Below are 26,602 nucleotides of genomic sequence, written 5' to 3' on the forward strand. Positions count from 1 at the left end.
TTCTGCCAATCCATCAAGTAGATGTCGGGATATTTTACTAAAAAAAAGACAACTTTTACCTGCTGTTGGTGTTCAGAGGATCACTGAAGTAAGCAGGGTTTATAATCTGGGGAGCATGAATGTCTGTACCCAGTTTGACAGGAATCCATCCAATGTTTTCTGAGATATTTCGGTTTGGACCACATGGGTGAAGCGGCATTGCCACCTCCAGAGCCATGACTGCAAATGCGGCTTTCTTTTAGGCTTGGAGGTGTTTGTGTGACACAGAGAGACAACTGACAACTCTTCCTGAGCCATCTGATTAAACTACAGTATTCGGAAGCATTTAAACACAGAACGAGCACATGAATCAAAACCAAAACAATCAATCATCTGTTCAACATATACATTTTCTAAAGAGCAATAAGTCAAGCTTCAGCAGTGATTGTGGGATTACAACTAATGATTTCACCTCTGCTATCACAGGAGGGCGAGACATACTCAATGGAAAGCCAGCTGAGTTCTCAGATAATTCCTTTTTCTTCAGTATTTTACTAATTGATGATTTTCTAGCAGAGTGAATTATTCCATCTGCGCTGTGCAAAAGCGTTAACCTACAATGGCACCGCGGCTTGGAGAGATGTTCTAATGAATAGGAAAAGATAGTGAAGATGTGTGAAGGTTCCTGACAGACAGGTGCTTAATATTTCACTGACAAGTAGTAACAGAATCCTTAAAACACTGTTGAATTTGTCTTTTTTCTTTTTTTTTTTTTTTTACCCGCTGCATGTAGAAACAGACATCTGTGCTCTATATTAATGAAGCCTACATGGATTTGGACGGCAGACAGAGACATCGAGTGTTTCATTTTATGTTTTGTTTTTGATCATGGCCTCTTGATGTCTGGTATGGGGCACAAATCAATTATTCAGGTGGAGAGCTTCTTGATTTTTCACTCTGGGAGTTTTTTGAAGGGAAATAAGGCACGGGTCACTTATCAACCAGAGCTATTGTGAGAGTCCCTATTCAAAAAGCTGCTCATACCCGAGGGTCTGTGCCGAGGTTTTAGATGCGACTCTCTCCTGATGAAAGAGCTGACAAACAGCGCACAGCATACAAAAAATACACTCACCGCTCACGCTCTTTACACCACGTCAATGGGAACATTTGTATGAGTTTCCTGTTGTTGCATGTTTGGCACAATTACTGAGCCACCCTTACTCGGTGTGGTTACAAGCAAACCGTATTATTACAGGCTTCCTACAAGCGCCAAAGTAACAAGATTACAATAACAAGATCACACTACAAGATATCAGAACAATGAAAGGCGAAAGGCGTCTGGGACAAACGTGGCCTTCATGCTGAGCTTTATGCTGTGTAATGTATCGTAGCTGACCACTGACACCATATCAACGGAAACCTGACGGAAAGACTAATGTATTTAAATTGTCTTGCTTCCAATTTTCCTCAATTGGAACGCCCCTTCCAGTCGACCCTATGGGATCTTATTTCACAAAAACTTGGAATAGATGGAAAAATAATTTTTCTATCTTGCTTGAATTGTGCCATGGACCACACATCGGATGCTTTTCAATTTAAAAGATAATTTTCCAAGGGAAGAAAGTTGCAGTTTGTCAAAAACAAACTAAAATAGCATACATCGCCAACACCAACATGGCCACTGCCTCAAGGTGACATACTGCCTTGTAAGACTGATTGGGCGGCTTTATTAGAGGCTTTCTGCTGCAAAAGCTTTTGAAAAGGTCAGTCTTCTGATATAGTTTGAAAATGCTCAATTGATGAAGTATCAGAAAGGAGAATTGGCCGGATGGTCGATGCAAGTGGACTTTTGTTTGGGCAGAGTTTGTGTCCTGCATGGAATAACAGTTTGGTTTTACGGCTTCATACCATTAGACTTGAATTTATTGTTTTCAGGTAAATATAGAATATTTCCAGGTTTTCAGCTAGTTTGGTCTGGTTTATACATTAAAAAAAGATTAAGGTATGAATTTAATTAATAAGTCAGCATTTGCTTTTGTTTTAACACGAGACAGGAGCAACAATGATCACCTAAAACGAAAAATCTTCTCTGTTTGAAGTTACAACTGATGAAACACCCAATGCCAGCCTGAGAGACATCAGTCAGTGTGACACAGGACATATGGTGCCGACCCCGGGGCTACACACAGAGTTTTTTGGAAGTCCTGAGTGGAAACTGTCAAAGTCCAACAACCAGCCTTGGGCAGAGCGGCCCTGATCTCGTTTAGTCCTCCATCCTCTGATGCTGTTGGGTGCAGGGACCCTGTGGACACTCATCCCATCCAAAAAACGAAACCGATTACTGCAATGCAGCACTGCTAACTAATGTAGCCGCTGTCCAAAACCGTCATGCTTTTGTTTCTGATGTAATTGCGCTGACAGAAGTCAACATATCTTCCTAACAAGAAAGAATGAGATGTGTGAGTCGATGCCGAGGGTCAAAACCTGCACAGCTAACTGGACCTATATGGTGGTTGGAAATGCTGACGATAAAGTGAAGTGAGAGAAAGTGAGACGAATGCCGGGGAGCAGAAATGGGCTCACGGGGTGGATGGGCTGAGGCGAATAACGGCCAGGCTCTTAAGGTGTGATAACTGACCATCCATTTTCGGCATCTACAAGAAAGCCGAGGGCCCGGTCAGTGATATCAATCAAGATTTTGCCATTTCTGTTCAGAGGAGGAGAAATGACCTGCGGGTCAAACTGCAGATCTGCCACTGGAGGAGGGATAACACCAGCTTGAAATGTTATATATTGGTTGTCAAACCCAAGTTAATCCAACAAACACTTATTAAAGTTGGCTGTTCTACTCCGATTTATCAACACATGGACTTAGTTGGTTAAGCGTCAACTTTGATTATCGTCAGCAGATCATTTAGTTTAGGTTTTTTTCTCTCCAACCAAACAAAAAAAATCAACCAGTGCCCTCCTGAATACTCGTGGATATCACAGGCAGTAAAAACATGAATACATTGATGTTAATCACATCAGCGGTCTTTCATGTCTTTGTCTGACATTTCCAACTGCACTAATCTCAGATCAGATAAGAATCGCTCAACATGCAGCGTTGCTATCAGCAAACACGAGCATGTTTCTGCCACTGTGGCTCAGTCAGTGTCCTTGTTTGCCGTTTGCCCTTGCCTTTACGGGAGAGATGTTTTAATGAGCCCTTTGAGGTTTCTTTTTAATTTTTTCTATTTTCTCCCCTTCCCTCCGTTTTATCACTTTCATGTAGAAATAAACATCACAACTTGAAATTAGGAGAGCTGTAAAAATCAAAGAAAGAAGTGGACAGGAGGTTCAAAATCCCAGATGTCTGTAGAAATGAAGCCTTTACTAGAAAAAAAAAATGCTTTTCACAACGGGTAAAGTTTATGTCGAATGCTGCGAAAGGCTGTTTCTTCACACGTCAGAGCACAACAACAAACAGATTTTCATTTCAGTCACTCCACTGGCTACAATCACCTCCTCTACGTTCTCTTTTTTGTGACTGTGGGTGCACACGTCAATAAATCGGTGCAGCGATGGATTGAGCCCTGATGAACACACTTGATTGACAAAGCTCTTTTGTCGATGGGTATGCCGTCATCTGTTTGGACCTCGAACCACTGATATTTTGGTGAAAAAGGACGAGAAAGAAGTCGATCCAGGCTGCGAAATACAACAAAATACAAGATGTAAAAACTAGAAACTCTGCCATGAAGCACAGAAGACAAAATAATGAGTGCTCGTGCAATTCACCTGTTCCTGTTATTGTAGTCTTAACTATAAACAAACATTACTGACTGAAATACAATAATACATAGAATCAATGTTGTTTGTAGTCCAAAAATCAAGGAGAAGAATTCAAAAGGGGATAATACAAAAAAAAGTTAAATTAAACGATAAAAAAAACTTGGAAAATAAAATCCAACTTGACACATGATAAGATGTGTATTATTATCAGAGGTATCATTAACCTCAGTCATACAAAACCTCACAGCCCAGATGCAAGTCTGAACCGGCGCGCCCATTCATGAGGAAATGGAGAAAAATAGCCCCTGGCTGTCTCCGCTCGCTCGACCAGCTGGCTAAATGTGTTGCACCTTTCACATCACCTGTTATGGGTGACGAAACAAGCTAAAGGCCAGTAATGAGGCTCACCAATCCTCCAGTGAAGAGAGGCTGCAAGTGATAAACAAGCGAGTCAAACAGCAGAAATATCTCAGCGGCTGGGCCGTCTGTTACAAAAGAGTTTACGGAGAGGAGGCGCACTAACTGTGTTAGAGTTGATGTGAGATTTGAATTCAAGACATTTATTTGTGAAAAAAGGGAGAAAAAAAAAAGAAAAACATAAACTACATGTCTGACATCTAACAGGGTTGTGCAGAAACTAGCCTGGCACACTACTGAAAAGAGCATAACCCTTTTATAGCCTACGGATATTTATTGCCTTCATCAAGCCCACACAGGAGCAGTAGTTACGCAGCCTTTCAACATTTCGGCGGCCTGTTCAATTTGTCTTCCACATGTAAACACCGGCTATCTAGCTTCCACTCAGTAAGCTGTAGCTAGTCGGTCTTGTGTGTGCGACACGGCGACACTGTGAAGGTACCACAGGAGGGCTGTGAGAGGTGAATAATCTGATACATGAATAAAGAATTCAACTCTGAATGTTACAGTTGTGAATGCCGCACTCAATTTCTCTGTGATTCAAATCCAGCAAAATGTCCATGACTTATAGACGGAACCAGGGTACGGACCCCAGCTGGTTTTATGTTTGCGTCCTCCTCAGATACACCAAAAGAGAACATGATGCTTCTGTTTTTTTCACAACACAGCTCGATGTAAAAAGTAGATAGATGTGTTGAGCTAACCCTAACCCAGCTCCAGGCGAGGCACAGCCACGTTTCAACGAACTGCCCGACATGAACCCATGTTCTTCAGTGTTTTAGCCGCAGTGTTCGCTGAGAAGTCCGGCGAGTCTTTGTGTTGAACCTGAGGCTGCTGATTCAGAGGTACTGGCAAAGAGAGCTCTCAGTATAGAAATGTGAAGGTTTAGTCTCTCTGTTGTTGATGTGCTCTTATATTTCACACATCACTTTGAACAAAAAAAAAAAGAAGCCGCTATGTATATCCTGCTCTGTCCCACAATATCATGAGTCAGGATTTCGCCACAGAAGGTTGAGGGGAAATTTTTATCTACCATGAATTCCTACAACAGTACAATGAAATATAAAATTAGCTCAAAAACTCTGTGCTGTGCTGCAAAAAGTGAAACAGCCCGGTCCTTATCGCCACACAGCAGATGCCCCACAAAGGCACATGACAGGGGAGTTTCTGCGCAGTGCTGGTTTGCACCTCAGGCCAGGCAGACTGAATGGCTGCTGGCAGGCTCCTGATGGCAGCCGCTGCCCTCTGTACCCGACTGACAAAGCGCTGCCTGACGGCTCTATCGTGTTCGGTCACAAGATCCAAAAGCTTTCCAAAACCTCACAATCTTGTCAAGAAATGCCACATCGAGGCATCGTGTTAGTAACATAAATAATGGTGCGTGCAATTCCAGATCATGTTTTGTTATTGTCATGGATTTGTTAATTAGAAAATAGTAACACGAATCATCCTTTCTCTTATTACTGAAAAAATGTCTTGCTAACCATGTTGCAGGACCATAAACACTATATTCAGCACATTGATTTCTGACAACAACAAATGCACCACGTTTACTTTCATTTTCACACAGATAGTAACGGTAAAGTATTGTAAAGAGACACTTCTGAAGCCAATCGTTGTTCTCCTCAGCGTACAATTCAGCTGAGACGTCCACATGCAAATATAAACCAAGCCGGCTCTACTTTCATGCTAAATATCTGCATCCTGGAGGCATCTGTTAATATTTGATGTCTTGCACTCACAGCAGGAAGAGGCAGACAGAAGACGGGGACGCCGGGGCTGAACTTCAGGTCAGCTGTGAACTCAATATTGTTTATTGTTTAAAATTCAGTTATTTTGTAGTTTACAACTCATTTTTTCAAACTGCTCTTGAGTTTTTAGGGGTCTTTGCATGAACTACTTTCCTTTAAAGGGTTTTATGTACCTTAACCTTAGTGTAGTATAAGTAGGCAGAACTGTGTTCTAATACATGGGAATGTTTTTGAGTTCATATCAGTTCTTTTATGATAACTGTATTTCATAATGTGCAAACAAATATATAAAAGAAACTCCTACGGTTTCTAGATGAGACAACTTTAAGGTATGTACTTTTCTTTACACCTTAAAACATCAGTGCTAAAAGTACTCAAATTGTTACCAGGTTTTGAAGAAAAAACATTTTTCACATGATGTCAAATACATATATATACATTTCTGCAGAGAGATATACACTAAAGTTAGCATGCTAACCGCTTCATGACAGCCCTTCCTGTCAAGTACCACTTTGTACCTCAGGATACTACGGTCTGATAGAACAGCTCAGGCCTCTGGCGGCGGGGACTGATTGATATGACAGCTAGCTGCATGGCTAGCTGAGGTAACATGCTAGTGGAACCTCCAGTTAGCAGCAGTAAGCGGGAACTCCAATGATATGCTTAGGTAGAAAAGAGAATTGAAATTATGAAATAAAGTTGAAATAATAAGATAATAACTCATAAATATGACATAAAATTATGAGATTTAAAAGTCATAATTTTATCCAGGCTTTGTCTTTAACTGGCAGAAACGGGCGTCCATGGGAAGAATCATACCAGGGCAATAAATAAGTAATCAGTGCATGAAAGAGAAGTCAGTCTCTTCTGGATCATTGCTTTAATTCCTTTTTAAAGCTTTATCCTTCTAGTAGGTCTATGACTGACCTCAGCAGTTACAGAATATTGGCTCCAGCACAGTATGCAAGGAAATGTTCCACCTTAAACGATGCCCATAGTCTTTGTGAATTAATTGTTAATTGTTAAAAACAACATAACTGTGTGCGTGCACGCCTGCGCCCGTCAAATGTGAAAGACTATTGTTTTAATGACAATGTCTCTCTGCAATTACTCTCTGCAAACAATTACACAAAGGATAAAGGGAATATCTTTTCAAACGTTTGAGAGGCAGGAACCAGCATTTGTTCAACATTGTTCGCTGAACAATTACTTCCATCATTTGTGAAATGTTTTTTCGACCAAATGTTTTAGCCCCAAATAACACATCAATACTTCTGCAGAAGCAAGATCTCAGCATGTGAAAGGAGAGGACAGCCTCCTCAGCTTCTCAATGCAGTATGTCATCAGCTTGAGGCATTCGACACTCACATGTGTCAGCAAACAGCGGATGACAACTGAGTCATGTGGAAACTTGTTCTCACCACCAGTTACTAAGATGCTCTCTGACAGCGGGTGCACTGCAACCGCGTCTTAAATCTTCTCTGTGCGGAAAAGGTTGAGTGGTTTGAGATCTCGGGAATAAAACACTTTAACAGCCTCTTCATTACATGAACACAATCTGAAGTTAGCATCAGTGATTTAAACCCAAACAGAGCCATAAAAAGCTCACGCCTACAAGAGGTGAATCTCACTTTGGATCCTTGATACTCAGGTGCCTACTGTCTTCTGTACATGCATGACCTACACAGTAGCTGTGTAAGTTCACGTAAAAGTGCGTCAGATTTATCAAGCTTTTTCCCCTCTGAAAGTAAAAATTATTATCACCTATTCATTAGGAAATCTTCTAATCATTTTATTTTTTATGAGGTAATGTTTTATTCAGTCTTTTTTTGGCCTTTGTCTTCTGTAATTGTTGCCCTTGACAACAGTCTGAAAGCAGTTTTCTCCTTATGTTACCCTGGAATGGAAAGAAAAACCTTGATCTTTAAATGGTTAGAGCCTAATGGCCCCCCAAAAATATAAAACCTTATTCTAAACAAGCCATTAAAGTGTTTTCCATTTACTCAGGCATTTCACTCTGGGATGACAACAAAGAATTAAGGAATCTTTTCCACTTTAGGTCTCAGGGACCAAATTTCACCTACAGCATTTTTTAATTATTTTCCAGTCAACTGGGCATTCAAGCATTTTCACACTGACTGATTCATAAACACATCTACACAATGATGTCACAGGCTGCCACGCAAGGTGCTGACCTGCTCATCAGGAGCAATTTGGAGTTCGGTATTTTACTCAAGGATACTTCAACACGCAGCTGTCGGGTCTGGAGATCAGACAACGACCTTCCAAGGACAGTGGACAACCCCTCTGCCTCCTGAGCCACAGCTGCACCAATAAATGTGGCGGCCCCCTTGGCAATGTATGTTTCTGTGAATCATAAAGTGGAACCGTCTTTATGTTTCAACATTATCTCTCTTAAGGTTAGAAAAAGATCATGTTGTGGCTTCAATTGCAGGGTTTTGTCGTCACTAACATGACTGGAAAGGGTCCTTTGAGTGGTCTTAAACAGCGGTCTATCACTGGCAGCTGTCACACTTAACCTCCTACTGATATGAAATCTGGTTCATAGACATGTAATCTGAACATAATACAATATGAAATATGAAAGTGTTGAGAGGATATGTATGAATCATGCATATTTACAATATCTGTGCTTTGTGAAAAGTACGGGGCCAACATTCTATTCAGGCGACTGGGTGTTTTGAACTGTATTGTAAAAGAATTTACTAAATAACATCTGCCTGAAGCTGACTGAAGGTTTTTTTTTTGCTCTACTGAGCACACAAAAAAATAGCATGAATTTTTAAAAAAAAAAAACCATCTGTTTCTTCTTCATCAGCGATGGATTAATGTTGAGTGACTGCTGGGAAAATATATTTTGACAGAAGATCTAAATTACAGTTAGCTTTGATGCATCTTGTTTCAAGGCTGTGGTTATTCACTTCTGTCAGATTCTCACACTGTCATCCATCTCCACCGCCCCATCATAACCTCACATCAGCAACAGCTGACTCAATGAGGACAAATCCCACACTGACACTAAAGCCTACTGTGTTGTTCCGCTGAGAGGCAAAAACACAGCTTCAATCTGTCGTTTAAAAACGTGTTGTTTCTGTTAACACAACTGTGGCGGTTTCAGAGGTTAGTTAGCTGAATTTGACTAAATTTGTTGAGGTGTTTGGGGTGTGAACAGATTGGCTTTGTGTACTGACTGCACTCATGAACTGCACAAATCACGAAATTGGCATGTGGCATGGTGGTCCACATGGTTGATGAAGGCAGATCCAAGCAGCTGGCAGCTGGGCGATGTTGTGTGAACACAAACAGCCAGACAGACACCTAATGCACCAGCAGCAGCACAGACCACGGCCTCGCTTCCCCGAAGGCAGAAGGCTAAGACGATAGTAAAAAAGTTTTTACGAACCTTCTTGAGTGTTCAAGTGTTTCCCAAACACAGTGCCTATCGGAAACACTTGAAGAAACGCTTGAAGAAACTCTTGGAAATGACTGTAGATTAGTCCTGCCCACTTGTAAGAAAGCATTTTAAGAAACTCCAGATGCTCTAGGAGTAACCGAGAGCTACATTTACTAAATCTTTATCGTTTTGTTTAGTTTTTTAAACATACACTTTTATCATAAACACTTTTGTTCTTTGTTCAGCAACAGTTGATGTAAAAGGGTTGACAGGTCTTATTCAATTTGAGGATGTGAAAAAAAATGATTTGTGCAATTCATCTGCCAGTTTCTGTCGTTATTGTGCCGATCAGCTGCTCAGAGCTGACTCAGACTCTGAGTCAGGTGCAGAGCCAGACTTTCTGGAGGAATAAACACCCAGAATCACATCAGATTCTGCTCTTCAACGGAGCCATTTACTGATGGGAGGAGCGCGCGGGGATTCATTTTTTAACTTGTGGGGATAAAAAGTGTTTATCTTGACTCCTGTGTATCAACCAGACTGCAGCAGTGATCACCATTGACTTCAGCTGCTTCCTTTACTGAAGCTCCAGCAGATGTAATGCTGTTACAGAGCAGAATGCTAGTATGAGGATGAAAGAACAGGTATGTGACAGATGATGGTTATTTACAAAAAAAAAGGAATAGTAAATATTTATGGAAATATGTCTATTCTCTTTCTGGCAGAGAGGTAGATGATGAGAAGATGACTACCATGGGTAAATATTCAGTGAATATGAAGCCAAAGCCAGCGACAGGTTCGCTTAGCTTAGCACTTAGTCTGGACAACTAGCCCGGCTCTGTCCAAACCGAATCTGTATGCCAGCGATATGCTCACTAATTAATACATTATCACTTGAAGGAGACAGGGTTAGAGAGTTGAGCATTACACCAGTTAATGATCCAGATGTTTTCCTCAGAGGCGGGATGAACAAATCAGGCATGAAAGAGGACTTTAATGGGATGCTTGTGTTGCTCTGTGTCTGCTGAGAGCAGGCAGTTATGTATTAAATTTGACATTTTCTAAACTATGTCTTCTACAACTGGTCAGAAATTGAATGCAGTTGTAAGTTTTGCCTGAGAATATTCATAGTGTTTCTTTTACCGAGCCCGAGCTCTGAAGGTTCATACAAATACGTCAGTGTTTATCAAAGCTTACAGATGATTGGCTTGTGGCTCACATAATGTAAATCTCATACAGTCACAGCTGAACCAGATCTCAGTGTGACTTACAAGGGGCTCTTATCATATTTTCTTGTGGCTGCGGAAAGTCAGCGGGGAAAAACTACAGTAGGAACATTTGCAATAGTGAACTGATCTATTTAGTAGAGATTGTCAGGGGACGACTTTTCAATCGACACCCTTGTAAAAAGGCATTTACACGACTAATTTATTGCCTTCTCGATTATTTTGCCCTCTGGAGTCAAAATAACTAATTGTTTTCATTACCAAATATTCTCCAGTGCATTCATATCCCCGTTTTTCAATAATTTCTCAATTTATTGAAATTACCACCGAGAATTTGCGCTGTTACTCCGTTTTATGTCTTCCACTCCTCACCCCACACGCTCCCTCTCGCACAGCGTCTGTGTCCCTGCCTAGAGGCTGCAAGCTGCAGCGCTGACAGATGAATCAGACTCGTAATAAATCTACAGCAGAATGTTTATAGAGACCTCGGTCACAATAACTCAATATTTATCAATTATGAAGAACTGTACAGCCTCTTCTGTTTTCTATTTACTGCCTGAGAAGCGTCATCACTGCACCTTGAAGAATTCCCAACAACCTTTAAGAGGGTCGGGCTATTAAAAGCATAAAACTCTCTGCCTCTTAATGTCCTGCGTGGCTGCTTTCTGAATAAGTCGCGAAAATTCTGCCAACGTGGCAGGATTAAAATATTCCCTTAACAAATATTTTTCTAATCACATCATTGTTTGACAGTCGAGATAAATCAGCCAGTTAATAAAAAACAATTATAGCTTGTCACAGATTTAGAAACACATTTTTTGTCCACTGGAGTTTTTCGCTCGACTGTAAATACCAAACTCAGTAGAAACTTAACAAATAAGGTACAATTAAAGACATTTCCTCCCGGCTCAGCTGTACCTATTTTTTATTTTTTATTTTTACATTATTTGTAATACTGCTATGATTGGATTTGTGCTTACTAACTTGCAATCCTCTGCGTCCGTGACTTTACCGACACATTTTAGCATATCTTGCCACGTTACCACCCTCTGTTGATCAGTGGAATAGTGTGAAACCACGGTCAGGAATGTGTGCCGCGTCACCTGCATGCACACGCAGAGATCAAAAAAAGTGAATCAAGCTCAGAACCAGCTCCTTAGTGCCGCTAGAAGTCAAAATGTCAGCAGGGAACCTTTTTCAATGTTGGAAAATGGGACAGACTGTACATGCCAAACAGCAGAATAAGCACTGTTATTGAGGGCATGCGTATTAGCCTGATAATGTTATCATTTAGCTGACATATTTGTGCAAATAAAGTCAGGGTATAAAATAATGTCTGGGTGTGGGCAAAACAAACAAATAAAGGCTGGTTCCAAATACAGGCTGGGGGGAGAAACAAGAGTGGAGCAGCTCCTGGTCGTTGTCATATCACTCTACATAAATTTAGTCAACAACATGATCCCGCTATTATTTAACACTTTTCTGGATTACTCATATTTTAATGTCTCAGCCAAACTGTATTTTGTTGTAACATACAGGTGACATAAGACGGCAGTGGCTGCGTTTAAAGTCCCTCATGAGAACCTGAGAACCGTGCCGGTCACTTCCTCTACAACACATTCTTGCAAATGCTTCAGCATTAAAGTCTTGTTAAAAAATGAGGCCGCTGTGTTCACTGAAATGCTGAAGGGCTTTTAATTTGAAACGGATAAACGAAATGTTGAACATAATGCGGTGACAAAACTTAAACCGGGCAAACTGGAAAGGATCAGAAAACAAGGCAGCTTTGTTTTCAAGTGTGCCCAAATGTAGGCCTACTTCATAAACATAAATTACCGTATGCATTTTATACATGGTACTGGGCAGTGCACAACCACAGATACTGTATGCACTATTAACTAACTAGTTTTCATCGTCTCGATATTTTTTGCAGTCTACTGCCATCATCCTCTCCTGCCAGTTCTAACCTGTCCCGTCACTTCAGACATCACTCTGCACTAAGCAGTCGTCCTCAGCTGTTCCAGCTGTTCCCCAGTCACCTGCTCATCTCCTGCCAGCACACCTGCGCCTCATCTGCCTTAATCAGCCAATCAGTTCATGCCCACTAACAGGAGTCCTGTGACTGTGTGATGCCACAGTGGAAGTGTTATCCAATCAATTAACAACAGAGGAAGGACATCCCAAATTCCTTTTTTCGAGTAAATATTCCCTGTCGACAAAACACATTCATATTTTACATAATACTTACATAACAGTGATTAAAAAACACTGAAATGGCACCTATAAATAAATCTACCACTATGCTGCATCTGTCAGAAAAATTAATTCAAAACGAAGAAAACAGCCAAATTAAAATAGGAAATTACAAACGGGAAGCAAATATTGAAGGTCTCTGGATGTGAAGCCCACTTCAGAAATCCAGATTTCAGTCAGCAGTGGATATTTCTGAGTCAATATATGGTAATTATGCCCGGATCACTTTGCGTTTAATATATTTTAAAACCTTTATGACACCCATTGAGACAGATCCCATCATCCCACCATAAAAAAATTGAAAAACTGTGTATTCATCTTGCAGGAAACATGGCTGCCTTCTTTTAAAACTGAATGAAGAAGAGTGTTTCAACTGCTTCTCTCCCAAAGGCCAAAGCACTTTAAAGCCACTGGAATGATGTGTAAGTGTAAATTGTACTCTCTGGAACTACATGCCATAACATGCATGCACAAGCATGCAAACACACACACAAGCACACACTAACACATCCATACACACACACACACACACACACACACACACACACACACACCCATACACACTCATTTATTCTACTCCTGCAGTCATTGTTGCTCTGGAGTATCACATCAGATAAATATCCAAATATAGCTGTCCTCTGAGCATCAAAGTAAACGCTGATTTACTGAGCTGCTCAATTGACTTGGCGGGTGGATTTGCTTGAAGCCATCTCGGGAGCCGTCGCTATCATTTGCAGCTAAATCAGCACTGTGTTGATGACGAGCTCTCGCAGGCCTCGTGGCCGTGCAGGCAGACTACACGTCCTCAGAGGTCAGAGCACGCCAGGAAACAAGCCGCCTATTCATGAACAACATCCTATTAGAACCGGCCTCTACTGAAACTGCATGTCTGTCATACCATACATTCATGCACACACTGTTAGCTCTTACCACAGGTTTAGTTTTCTAATGATAGAGATCCTGCACTGGCAATATCATGATCAACCAAGTTAATTGTTCTAGTAATCTTTCAAGCAAACAAGGCTTGAAAAAATGCCCCTCTGACAAGTATAGGAGGTAATGAATGAAATGATGGCATAAACAAAATCTTTTTTATGGACTGTTAGTCAGACAGAACAAAACAAGCAAATGAAATTAAAATATGCATTGTTCCCTCCATCTTTTGACATCCAAAAGACTCAAGGATTAATCAGAAAAATAATGAAAACGATGGCTCTTTCAGTTCTATACGGCCTCATTTGTCCCTGCAAGAGTAACTGTATGCAACAACTCGTCCCCCCCAGGGCAACAGCTAAACGCAAAATGAATGGAAGTAGAAGACGATAAACAGTGTAAAGAAGAGACATGAATATTGTTGGAATTCTTCTGATATGTACACTTATAAAAAAACAAACAAACAAACAAACAGGCTACAAATGTCCAAATGTATACATTACGTGCAGTAACAGCTGTGTAAAAGCACCTCATTCATGGTACATGTACCACATATGCAGACATAAATCACTCTAATAATCATTTTCATGTCAGGTCCTGAGCAGTTATAGTCTCCAGACTCCTCTGTGTTGGTATCACGAGGCAAAGAAAGAGCAGCGAAGAGCCCTCATGGCGGGCATGTGTGAACCTGCCCGGTCCAACTTTCCAATAAATTCTCCTCGGCTGACTGTACCTCAATACAGGGCCGCCGGTCTGTGTGCTGTTGCCACGTAGCTTTGTGCTGGTAACAGGCCACTTAACATCATCACGTAGACGCAGCGGTGGAATATTTCTGTCTCCTCCCCGAGTGGGAAGCTGACACCAGAGACATCTCCCTCTGACTGTCCACGGTGACTCAGCTGCAGTAAATGTTTCATTCTCACATGCCCTAATGCTCTGCGCTGTGGGAGCTCAGACTGTTCTCGCTCTGCACTAAAAAAACCTAAGTGCATGTGGCTGTGTGGATAGTGCACCGGGATCCTCTCGAGTGTGCGAGTCACAGTGCTGCACTGAAGAATGCAGTAAATCCGAAGATACACAGTTCCTGCACTTGTTCAAAGATATAGGAGGACACTTTATTTATAGGGAAGTCAAAAGTTCACTAACGACTCTGACTCTGCCCGAAGCTGACTGACTGTTGACGCCGTCGGCCACTTACGGTCTCGGATTATGGGTTTATATCTGCAGCGGATGCATTCAGAGCAATTATCAAGGAAGTGCAGACAATATGGCCTGCATGTAAAGAGAGAGGTCATTCTGTTGGAGCAGTTTCTGTTGTTGCATTTCACATCAGCAGTCTCCTCCAGCACGAGCCCCGACGCATTCTGTTGTCAACTATGTCGCCGCGCTCCCAGAGTATGAAAAAATGAGGAGCGCGGAGAGCCGCTGTTGCCGTGTCCTGGCTTTTTATGTCGGAGGTCTGGAGACAAGTCCGCAAATCAAAAAGGGGACAAAAAGCTGTTGCACCCAATGATGGTGCAGACTGCAAGAGATCAACGACAGAACGAGTGCAAAACTGTTGGGTTTTTTTCTATCACTAATTACAGAATGACTGCCCCAGTTTTAGATATGGTATAAGAAGACCATGAGCCGCGGCTAGTTTTTGAAGGATGAGCCAACAATTCTGTTCCTGTGGAGGAGTGAGATGAGAGGGGTGATGCCACACACAGGTAAATGTGACACTACAGTCAGTTAGCCTAGCTTAGCAAAAAACAGGTGGAAACAAGTAAAAGACCGGCAACCAGCATTTCCAATCGTGTTTGTTAATCAATAATGCTGACTTCTGAAATATAACGTGTTAAATAATGCTGCAGATATAACCGGTGGGGATTAGCCTCGTGTTCTGACGAAGAGGCCCAGACTAGGATTTCAGGTAAATAACTAAATGTTCAGGTGAATTATGCCAACAAACTTGAGCTCCTGTACAAAAGACTATACATCAATTAAGCAAACTTTTAAATGTAAATTACCTCCAAGGCTAAAACACAGAAAAATCTGGTGTGTCTTTTATGAGGTAAGGACGGGAGACAGCATATATAGGGGCAGGGACCCCGGGGAGTTAACCCAGTGGTGTGTTTTTCTGCTTCTACTTAAGCTGAGTTGTCTACACAGTCAAATCGTTACGTCTCTGACTTCGTTGTGCTAGTCCCCAGTGTGCCCCGGGTGTTTTATTTTGAAAATTGACCAGAAACACTATACCATTCTGCTGTCTGGCTCGATCTGCTCTGAGCAGATTGACGCGGCTGTGGTCTGCTTCCATCAAAAATGTATTTAGTGTTTTTCGACGGAGATGAGCTGAGAGCTGCTTCTGGAACGCTGCTGAAACGTGACGTGGCGCAGCGGCAGGAAAGTCGAGCCCTGTCTGAAACAGCCGCATAGACGGGCCAGTGGAACCTGGAGATGAGTCTTGTATACATATTGATTCTGGATGACTGAACATATCTTTTTCATCTTACTTTTTCATGCTGTATAACTGACCTCATTACACAGACAGAATTATTTTTTTTTAATTTTCTTCTTATTACAATCTTTTCAGTCAACGTGTAGCTTAATATATATGTATAGAAATCTAACCTTGCCTTTCAAGTTGCTTGAAATAGAGCATACAAAGCTCTTGCCCACTTTATGAGCTTTATACATGATTCAACTTGTCCTCAGTTATCTTTTATTTGAGATGGAGGCTTGCTAAAGTGGAAAAACATTGCTGTTTTTATAGCACAAATCCAGCATGAATTACCTTTTTTTAACAGAAACAGTTGCAACATGGACTCCGGAGGTAAGTCACTGGGGGCACCTGAACAAAAGCTCCGCCCAGCAGACGCCTATGGGTGCCAAGCTGAAATGGAGACTCTGCCTCCTGGAGGAATGTTTACCCAAGCTTAGCACGGAGCCTTTATTGCTTGCAGCGGCATAAGCAGATCTCTGTCTGCGTTTCTCTCACTCGTGTACCAGCTCCTGTGCCGCTTCAGAGTGGGACCTGCCCAACACGAGCCCCCCTGTGATGACAGGAATAGCTCCTTTTTTTTTTTTTAAAGACACAGAGATGGAGAGAAATTAACTGTGTGTGATCAAGTGTGAAGTAACTGTACACCAGCAGTGGAGAAAAAAAAGGCTTGGGAGGAATTTGAGGAAAAGGATTCCAGACATTCCTCAAAGAAAAGAACGAGCCCGGGTTAAATAATATATAAGGAGCGGAGAATCGAACAGTTTCATAATTATGCCCGATTAACTTTGATAAAATGAGGAAGTAGCTGAAAGGATGAATGGACGGTCAGAGTCAGACGTGCACCAGCACAGAAAATGAATCCTGTAAATGCAGATTTTCCTCTGATGCCAGCGCTGAACAGGGCTTTCAGTGGGGACGCATACTGTTGTGTCACACTGGGGGTTTTTTCAGGTGGAGTGCAGGTTGAGATATGAGGAGCTCCATTCTTTGCAACATTCAACATTCATATTAGTATTAATAAAAAAGGCACATGCATGTGTTTAACAGTGATAAATGTGCACTGTGCAGTTTTATAAACAAGCTCTCTTTGTTTTCACGACTGCATAAACAAACTGGCCTTAAAAGGACGACACAGATACATTCTGTTCGACTTTGTTTATATGTGGCGGACCCTGCCACCTCTCTAGCTTCACACAGTGTCCGGGGCATCTCACTCAGAACAAGTTGTTTATTCAGCTAAGAAAAACAAATCTGTATATCTGAGTTTGTATTATTGCCTCAATGATTTTATGAATATCAACAGTCAGAGTTTGAATTTCTTCTCCAACACTGAATGCATTTCACTGCCTGTAAACCAACAGTCATGTTGCACACTGTTCATTGTGATGTTATGAGGCTTTGGGCTTTTTTTTTCTTTTTTCTATCTTTTTTTTTTTTTTTTACCTTAAATTTTCATTTAAGGCGTAATTATTAAATGTATCTTGCAAGCTTCTTCAAAAGACTGATTATGATTGCTCTTAGCATGTGAGGTTACAACCTCTCTGCTCCTCTCGCCCTCCATCACATCCTCTAAACAACCTGATCTGTAACAAGTTCCCTCTGTATCAGACAACACCGTCACACCTCGCTGTGAGAAAAAAAAAAGTACAACTTCCTCTCAGGTGAAGAAGCGATGGAGCTTTTATTTATTTATTTATTTATTTTATCATTATTATTTGTTTACCTTGTATGTGCTGGTTGACCACATTCTCCAGCCGATCGAGCCTCTCCATGATCCGAATGGTGTCCCCTTTCTTGTCACCCTCCAACTTTCTCTCCGCTAAAGGCATCGGCACCTTGATGTAAATGTTGGCGATGTAATTGGTGACCCATCCGACATAGAGCAGGCACACGATGTTGGTCATGCCGCTCAGGATCACGCATGTGGACACCAAAGTTTTGGTTCTCCTGGTGCAAGCCATGCCGACATCCCTCCATACAGCCTGCAGTATCCCGTCAAACCTGCAGCACGGGGCGACAGCCGCCCGCAAAAAAAGCCCTGGAATAATGAAGTTATTCCCAGGGACTGTGGTATCCGAGGCGCGGGGCGTTCACTTGGAAAGTGGCGTGCGGGCGCTTTTTCCCCCCCTTTCTTTTCTTTTTTTTTTTTTTTTACTCTTGCAAGAAGGCAGGTTAGTGTGAAATATCTACAGGTGAAGGCTCCCTCTCTCGCTCCATGGTGAACCTCCGTCGGCTCCAGTCGCGTTTGAGGATCAAGGAAACAGGAGAGACAGCGAGCATCCCGCCGCAGCCAATGAGAGGGGAGGTGAGGACTGACAGCCGCCCCTGCTGCACGCGTCCCCGCAGCGCACCGATTCACTGCGAGAGAGCGGCTCCGACCGCCAAGTGCTACAACCTATCTCTGTCCGCACAGTTGTGCGCCAAGCAGCCCGCAGCAGCGCGCGTTTGATGCGTGATTTCTCTTCCCCCCCTCCCTTTGTCCCTTGAGCGGGTGAGACACATCCAGCAGGATCTCACACTTTTTTCTTTTTTTTTTTTTCTGGAGTTGCCGCGATCAGATGTCTCCAAACGGACGCGGAGGGGCTGATTCGTCCCGCTGCAGTTCTGGATCGAGCCACGAGATAGAGACAGCGCGTCTCCACGGGAAATCAAGGTGTGGTGGGGTCATGTTATGGGGCTTGGCTCAGGTCCAGCTCACCGTGAGAGACGCACGCACATGCACGCACGCACACATATATTTATACACACACACACACACACACACACACACACACACACACACACACACACACACACACACACACACACATAAAAGATGCAGAGATGAGAGGCTGCTGCTGCAATTAGACCTGAAAGACAGATAGCAGGCAGAGTAATTACAGCTCAGAGGGAGACACTGCAGATAAAGTGAACAGCAGTGCTGAGGGAGAGTCTTAGTCATTTTCCTACAAAACTGTCAGTTTCAGTGTTCAAAAGTCTGTAGTCCTGTTTTCTGTGGCATGACGTGACAAGTGGATTTTAAATAGTGGGATTTCTTGTTTTAGCACTCTTCTGACGCTGAGAAGGAGAAAAGAGGCTCATGAACAAAGCTTGAAATGTAAAGATGTTGTTCACTCCCCATGCACCGCTTCTCGTATCTGCACGGATGCAGCAGAGCATCTGCGTTTCTTCGTGTCTGACAGCACTCTCTCTAAAATTTTTTTTGCCAGTGTATCAAATGCCAGATGAGCTGTCATTCCTGCTCCTCGTTTTCATTTCATTTCAACCCGTGTTTAAAGCAGAAATAGACACATTTCCGACCTTTCCCCCGCTTCTTAGTGTTTCCCAGCCACCAGAATACATTTCAGCTCAGAACTTCCTGCTAAAGCACAGACAAGTTAGAGCCAAACATTTCTTCATGTTGCAACACTGTGCTTATGCTCTGGTTAGGTTTATGCACAAAAAGCACTCGGGTAGAGCGGAGGGAGGAGAACGCCATGATTTGGCCTAAAGTGCCTGTTTTGGCCGCCACGATCACAGATGGAGATGCTCTGAGTTCCCGTGGGGAAAAAGTTCCGGTTGTGTCGCCACAGAAGCATCTGAAAATGCCCTCAGGTTTCCTCAAAGATATCCAGGGATGTGACTCAAGCCTTGTTGGCTGTAATAATGCCACCCAACTTCCCCCTCCACCTCCTGATGCGAAAAAAGGCGATAATAAGAATATAATGTGAATATGTCACGTTTGGTACAATCCTGGCAACGTGGCCAGATTCCTTCTGGCAGCAGGGCTACTGCTAACAGCCTGGCTACTGCCCAAAGCAACCGTAAGAATCGCAATTTGACCTAGAAACCCTGACCTCAGTACTTTGAAAAAGCAGAAGTTGACACTGTTGTAGTAATAAGCGGGCAGATTCTGTGGCGTGCTGATCTAGAAAAGGAACGCTTTTGAGACGTCACAAGACCCACTGGTGAGAGGGAATGCAAATCAGCTGGGAACAGACTTTGGCACAATGCCGGCGCCGTCCGTCGAGCGAATGCCCGTCCGTTCACTCGCGCTCTACCTTCGGTTTCCAACACTCTCCCTCTTCTCCTTCTTCGCCTCCTCCATTTCCATTTCCACAGTCGCTCCAGTCGTTCCACCGTTACCTGCTGACAAACGACCCGGGGAGATAAAGCCTCGCTGTGTTTTGGTTGCGCAGTGTGACCTTCATTCCTCTTGAAAACTCAAGCCCCGCCGCAGGCCAAGTATAACTGTGAAAGTGAGGTTTATCGGGAATCCATCTGTACACGGATATTGTCATTTTATTTGCAATCAGTATTTACTTAAGAATGATGAGTAGAAGCGAAAGTAATCTGTTGCCAGTTTTAGATTCTCTGAGAAATCACTGAGGACAAGGAATCAGCAAAGCAGATCAGGTAAAAATAGTCACCACATGGAATACAAACACACAGATCAACATATTTAGCAGGTAGTTGATGGCTGTTAAGAGCAAGAGGTGTAAGAACACAAGAGTGCTGCACAGATACTAAAAGCTGTCCTTCCTTCTCTTCACTAACATCATTTTATTTCTCAAAGGACATTTGTCTGTAACTGATGTGTCTTTGAATGGAAACTGCAGTATCTGAGTGACTGTCAGGTTTTTTTCTTTCCTTTTTTCCCCCAGAAATTCTCGATTGTGTTTTGACAGCGTTTTTCCAGTATCATCATCACCAGATGATTATTTGCTAATAACAGCCTTTGTCATCCAATCTGCCAGACAGCTACAACTCAGCAGGCTGCCAGAGTGAATGTATTATATTCCACAATGAAAAAAAACAAATGTTACATCAATATAATACATGAATTATTTTTGATGGATGGAATAAGCTGCATTATTGTGTCTTTGTGGCCGACTTCTATCGCACACCTTCATTATAGTGAATGTGTCAAAGAAGAATCAGTGAATTGAACTGACAGCCGGGAAAACGCTGCCATTAAAAGAAAATACTCCAATGCATTTCTATCTCTTCGTATTAAAAAAAGATGCACTGGGATCAGAAATTTACTCTAATTTATTGGGTTTTTTTCAGTCAGAAAGCATTAGTGTTTTATGTGATTCGGTCCGGGTCTTTGTGGTGTCGGCTCAGCAGCAGCCATTTATGACCGCGAGATGATCAATGCAGGAACATGCTGCCCATTCATCTCAGCTAACAGACCTGCCAGAGAGCAAAAAGCTTGTTTTGTTTTTACTTTGCAATATGTGAAAGTTTTTTTTTTTCTATATTTGCTAGTTATGTGAATGTAATGAGAAAGTTTTCTCAACACTATGAAAGGTCAGTAAACTGGAGGATTCGGTGCCCTTCAGTTGCAGCTGATGGTTTGAACTGTTACTGGAAAGATTGACATGCTGAATATGAGCCAATCTGCCAGATTAAATCTTTAGATTCTCAGCCAAACATTTTCCAGTTTTGGCTTCTCAGTTGTGAGGATTTTCTGCTTTTGCATGTTTCGTAACAATATCATATAAATTATATATGTTTGGAGTGGACAGAGGAAATGGTTTGAAGAAAGTAGCTCAGCGTTAAGAATAACTAACATTTGGTAGCAGCTATTCTGCCAGTTATTTTCACCATTAATCTGAGTCGTTAAAAAAATGTCCATCACTCTTTGTCAGTCCAAGGTGACGTCTTCAGGGTTCTTGTCCAAAAACTCGAACATAACAATAAACTTATGATAATAAACTTTATTTGTTCAGCACTTTTCAAAACATAGTTACAATGGGCTGCACAGGTCGAGTTCAAACATAAACACACAGTCAATATAAAAACAAGAAGACAGTAAGATGGTACTAACAATCAAGTTGAAAGCAACACATCATAATTGGAATAAAAAAATCACATAAAATGAAAGCAAGGTGAGAGAGACAGAGGCCAAACCAGCAGCAGATGTATACAAGTAGGTTTTAGGAGAGATTTAAATGAAGGTTCTGACTTTGCAAGTCTAAACCTAAGCTGTGGAGCTCAGCGCAGTCAGTTTGGGATTATCTAAAACAGCAAAAGCAGCAAATGCTCACATTTAAGAAGCTGGAATCAGAAGGTCATCCCTGAAAGTAAACGATTAATCTAGTCTCAAAATAGCTGGCCAGTCATTTTCTGTTGATTGACTGAACAGATCAATCAGCTTTAACGTCATTTCAGCTCACCATCACTTTTTTATATATATATTTGGCCTTTTTTAAAGGCTTTATTGATAGAACAGCTGAAGGATATGACAGGAAACAGGTTGGGGGGTGGGGGTGGGGGGGGGGCTGCTGCAGTGAGGACAAAGCTTCTGTACACGGGACGCCTGCTCTACCCACTGAGCTGAACGGCGCCCCTCCCTTGTTTTTCCTTTTGACAATGTGTTTGGTAAATATGTGCATGGATGAATGCAGACCTCCAGGACCCCCTGGGGCATTTGTAGCTTATAGACACATGACCTATTTTTTTGTGCATATGATACTAAAATTGAGGAATGTTTTCCTTGTTTGTGCTTTGCCGGCTCATTATCATCTTGATTTGACGAGCCATTGCATGTGACTGTGGACACGCCTCCAGCACTGCCGTGGATTGTCCTTTAATTTGAAGGTTGTATTTTTCACACTGTTACTTTGTGAATGTTATGCCTTGAGAAAGGTCATTGTGACTGAAGTGCTGGCTTCTTTTTTTTTTTTTTTTTTAAATAAATCAATGCAGAAGTGACCAGTCTGTGCAGGAACCTGTCTTTATCATTGATGAGTCACATACAACACTCACACCACTCACCTCATCTTTTGTTGGTGGTGCAGGGAATCAAATTCCCCCGCAAAATCAAAAGAGGAATCAAGAAAATTACTCACAGATTAACCCAAAGGAATTCAATTTATTGTTGAGGTTAAGGTCTGCATGACTTATATTTCTATGAATCATCTCCAACAGAGCCTGTTTTGATGTAACCGCACTGTGGTTACATTGTGGTACATTGTTGACTGTGTTTCCATGTTCGGATAACCTAAAATATCGATTTTTAAATGCGAGGAGTGGAAACATTTCATTCAGATCTGAGAGACGTTTAATTATTCTAATCAAATGTTGGATTAGTGCCTTCCTCTGAAGTTCAAATGGGTCGTGTGATGCAGCAAACATGTGCACAGTGTGCAGATAAACACGATGAAATTATAATGAGAAATTTATATCGCAGCTAGGTCACCAGACAGTTGCACTGAAGGACTAGATCAAAGATTAGCTTGTTCTCTATCTCACAGTGTCGTACGGCATGATGTATGAGTGTCGTTCAGCTGCAGTTTCACTTTGTTCATGTTATTTTTGACTGTCTCCTCTGTTTAAAGGGCAGCACTGGAAAAAAACAAAAAAACTTGTCCTTGCAAGTACAATCACTGGATGTCCAGGTTACACAATGCATTGTCATGAAGGTGACCTCAAAGCCAGTGTGAACCACTGAATTGACAGGAAATAAACACCTGCATGTGTTGGACGTGCAACTTCTATCGATTCCCTTTGATTGCGAGCCAGCCTTGGGGACACTTTGAGGTTGGTTTCAGAGGCCCTGCGATCCTCCCACTGGGTGATCCACCCGGCCAAGCAGCTGTCACATTTGCTCTGAACGAGCGGGCTTCTTGTGGGCTGATTAATTAGTGTGTGAGAGAGGTTATCCTATAATCATCACTGTGAGGTCCCACAGACAAAGACTCCACAGCTGTAAGTTCCTCAGCTGTGGAGACAGCGGTCATTAATCAACAAACCACACGCTCGACACGGAGGCATTAGGCCCTGACAACACGGGGAAGATTAGTAAATAATTGTGATAAACTTTCAAACCCTCTCCTGAAATTAGGCCTTTAATTAACAGCTTTAAATAACGGAGGACTTGTTGATAAGGATTTTGTCCACATCGAGGCAGAGATTCGGGTAAAGACTAACTCCCAGCTGGCTTCAGAAGGTGCTGTTCTGAGGATGACCCCCAGATTGTCTCACAATCCCCCCATTTAATGGTAGAAATGACACAAATCCACACTTCAAATGGTGTAGGAGGCTGACCCTTTGCTCTGAGCTCTCTGTGGGTGGGAGGCCGACAGGAAAAAGGAAATTTCCCCCGAGACAAAGACTCACTTTCAATTAATTCATGTTTTACTGGTGCAAACTGCTCATTGTTGAACAAGAGCCTGAAAAAGACTTTGAGTCTAAAAAAAAAATCTATTGAACTATTGAAGTCCGAGGTGCCAGGTGAGAGGCTGCTCTACAATTTAGTTTGCAGTTAGTTTATTAAGTTTCAGCTTTAGTGTATTAACAGGTAGACACATGAGCACAGGACTGCATTTCTATCCAGTGAGGGAATGTATTCTCTGATACTTTATACTTTTTACTTCTCTACATCTTAGAGGTAAATAGTTTACTTTTTTGGCACCACATTAATTTAATAAGTTAAGTTAGCAGTTACTCTCAGATTACCTTCGCATCAGAGCCAAATGAGTGCATGTTTAAATTTACCAATTTGATTGACAACAGATAAAACAAAAAGCACAGATTCCAGATCTGATAATTGGTCAGGGCACAAGACACTTTAAGACTTTTACACAACTACTATCTGTATGAGGGACTTTCATGTTTGCCAAAGTAATATTTAAACATGATATCTTTACTTAAGTTACAGGCAAGAAGGCTGGCAAACCAGAAACTCCTATTCCAGACTGTGTTATTTTGACATGACGTCGCAACAAGATTAAACCATGCTTGTGGCAACAGAACCAGGCAGGCAAAAACATACTAAAGCACAACATACAATAACACAAGAACATAGAGTTAAACCCTAAAGCAATGTAAAATTGCAACATACAGAAACTGGATATTAGAGTCAACATATCCATGGTTTGCAGAATTGCACAGTCTGGTGACTGGGCTGATTTTTTTATGCAGGAACACAATATTCAACAACATCTTTGCAGTTAAATGAAAAGCATGTCACATGACAGAAACAAGCCTTTCCCTCTAATCTTTATGCATGTTCACACATAGAGAATTTAAGGGGTTATTCTTTAATACTACATGTCAAATTCACACAGTAATCAACTGGATGAAGTTTTCTTTATGGATGGATGCTTCTTCTCTCCATCTGATTGTTTTATTTACCCCCTATTAAAACACTTGATTGGATTTACTGTCAACAACTGAAGAGGAAACTTCAGATTAGAGTATCATTTCACTGAAGTTTTGTCAATAATTTTGTTTTTAGGTAAGACCACGTATTAAGTAAAGCAACTGGGAAACTATATTTCCTGGTGTGGACACGGAGGGGGGTGGCGAGGTGAGAATCACACTTAGTTCAGGCTTGTATATTTATAGAGCCTTTCATCACGAGCACGTCTCAGAGGACTTCACAGGCAGAATGCACGAAGCTTTCCGGATCGCTCTAATCAGAATCATTCACATGACAAAGTGAAGTGCTGTAATACATGATGAAACAAGTGAAATGCATGGCAGCAAACAAAGCACAAGACTCACGCGTCTCATTAATCCACAAGAGGTGGACACAACATCACAGGTGCCTGTACAGTCTAATGCAATCCAACTCAACAATCCTGCAATGAAGGCTGCTGTTTTGAATCTTACAGTATCAGGTTATATATTTCTTTTTCTGTTATTAAAACTGTGTGAGAAAGGAGCTGACTCTGGTGAGCCATGCTGCATTCTGTTTATCTTGGATTGAATTATACAGTGTGCACATTGCAGAGGTTATGAAAACAGTACTGCAAATAACGGACAATTTAAGAAATGTTGTTTGTTTGTTTATTCATTTATTTATTATGTATCATGTACTTAATGTATCATGTACATACAAGTAAAATAAGATTGTGAAGAGACAAAGGCAAAAAAAGTCCTCCTGGGTGCTGTTTAGAAATAAAAGGTGGTGATCAAAATGGGACTCTTAAGGGTGCAATGTGCAAGAATGTTAGTTTAAAATACTGATAAACCTTGAATTATCAACAGAATAACAAGATCAGTTTTGATGTTCTTGTCTGTACACTGTTGCAGAGATATACACTGAAGTTAGCATGCTTAGCATGATAGCATGCCCCTGGTGTAATCCAAGGCCACAGCAAGAGCACCAGGCCTTGAAGCCTAGTGGCCAAACTGTAAATACGTCACACACTACAGCCTAGAAATACCTTTTCCTTATAAAATACATTATGAAAATTATTTTTTTTAACATCAACAACTCATGCAAAATGACTTGTTTCACTATCAGAATTTGAGCCAAGAGTAGATAATGATTAAAGTTAACTTGCTCGGTCAGCATAAGTCTCTTGTGCTCATGCTCTATGGGGCCCACAACATGGAAAATCCAAAGCTGTATCCAGACTGTATTTGTTATTTC

General features: G+C 41.7%; 1 protein-coding gene across 1 annotated transcript in view; it reads right to left on the minus strand.

Moving 5' to 3' along the window:
- The window catches only part of galnt18b (UDP-N-acetyl-alpha-D-galactosamine:polypeptide N-acetylgalactosaminyltransferase 18b), an 80,982-nt gene extending 62,788 nt beyond the window's left edge, over positions 1-18,194 (minus strand). Inside the window, exon 1 of the mRNA XM_037096612.1 lies at positions 17,957-18,194. Within this exon, the coding sequence (XP_036952507.1) occupies positions 17,957-18,194 (238 nt within the window). The remainder of the gene's footprint in view (positions 1-17,956) is intronic.
- Between the last annotated feature and the right edge of the window lie 8,408 nt (positions 18,195-26,602).

The sequence above is a fragment of the Acanthopagrus latus genome, chromosome 4 (genome assembly GCF_904848185.1).
Source record: "Acanthopagrus latus isolate v.2019 chromosome 4, fAcaLat1.1, whole genome shotgun sequence".
NCBI lineage: Eukaryota > Metazoa > Chordata > Actinopteri > Spariformes > Sparidae > Acanthopagrus > Acanthopagrus latus.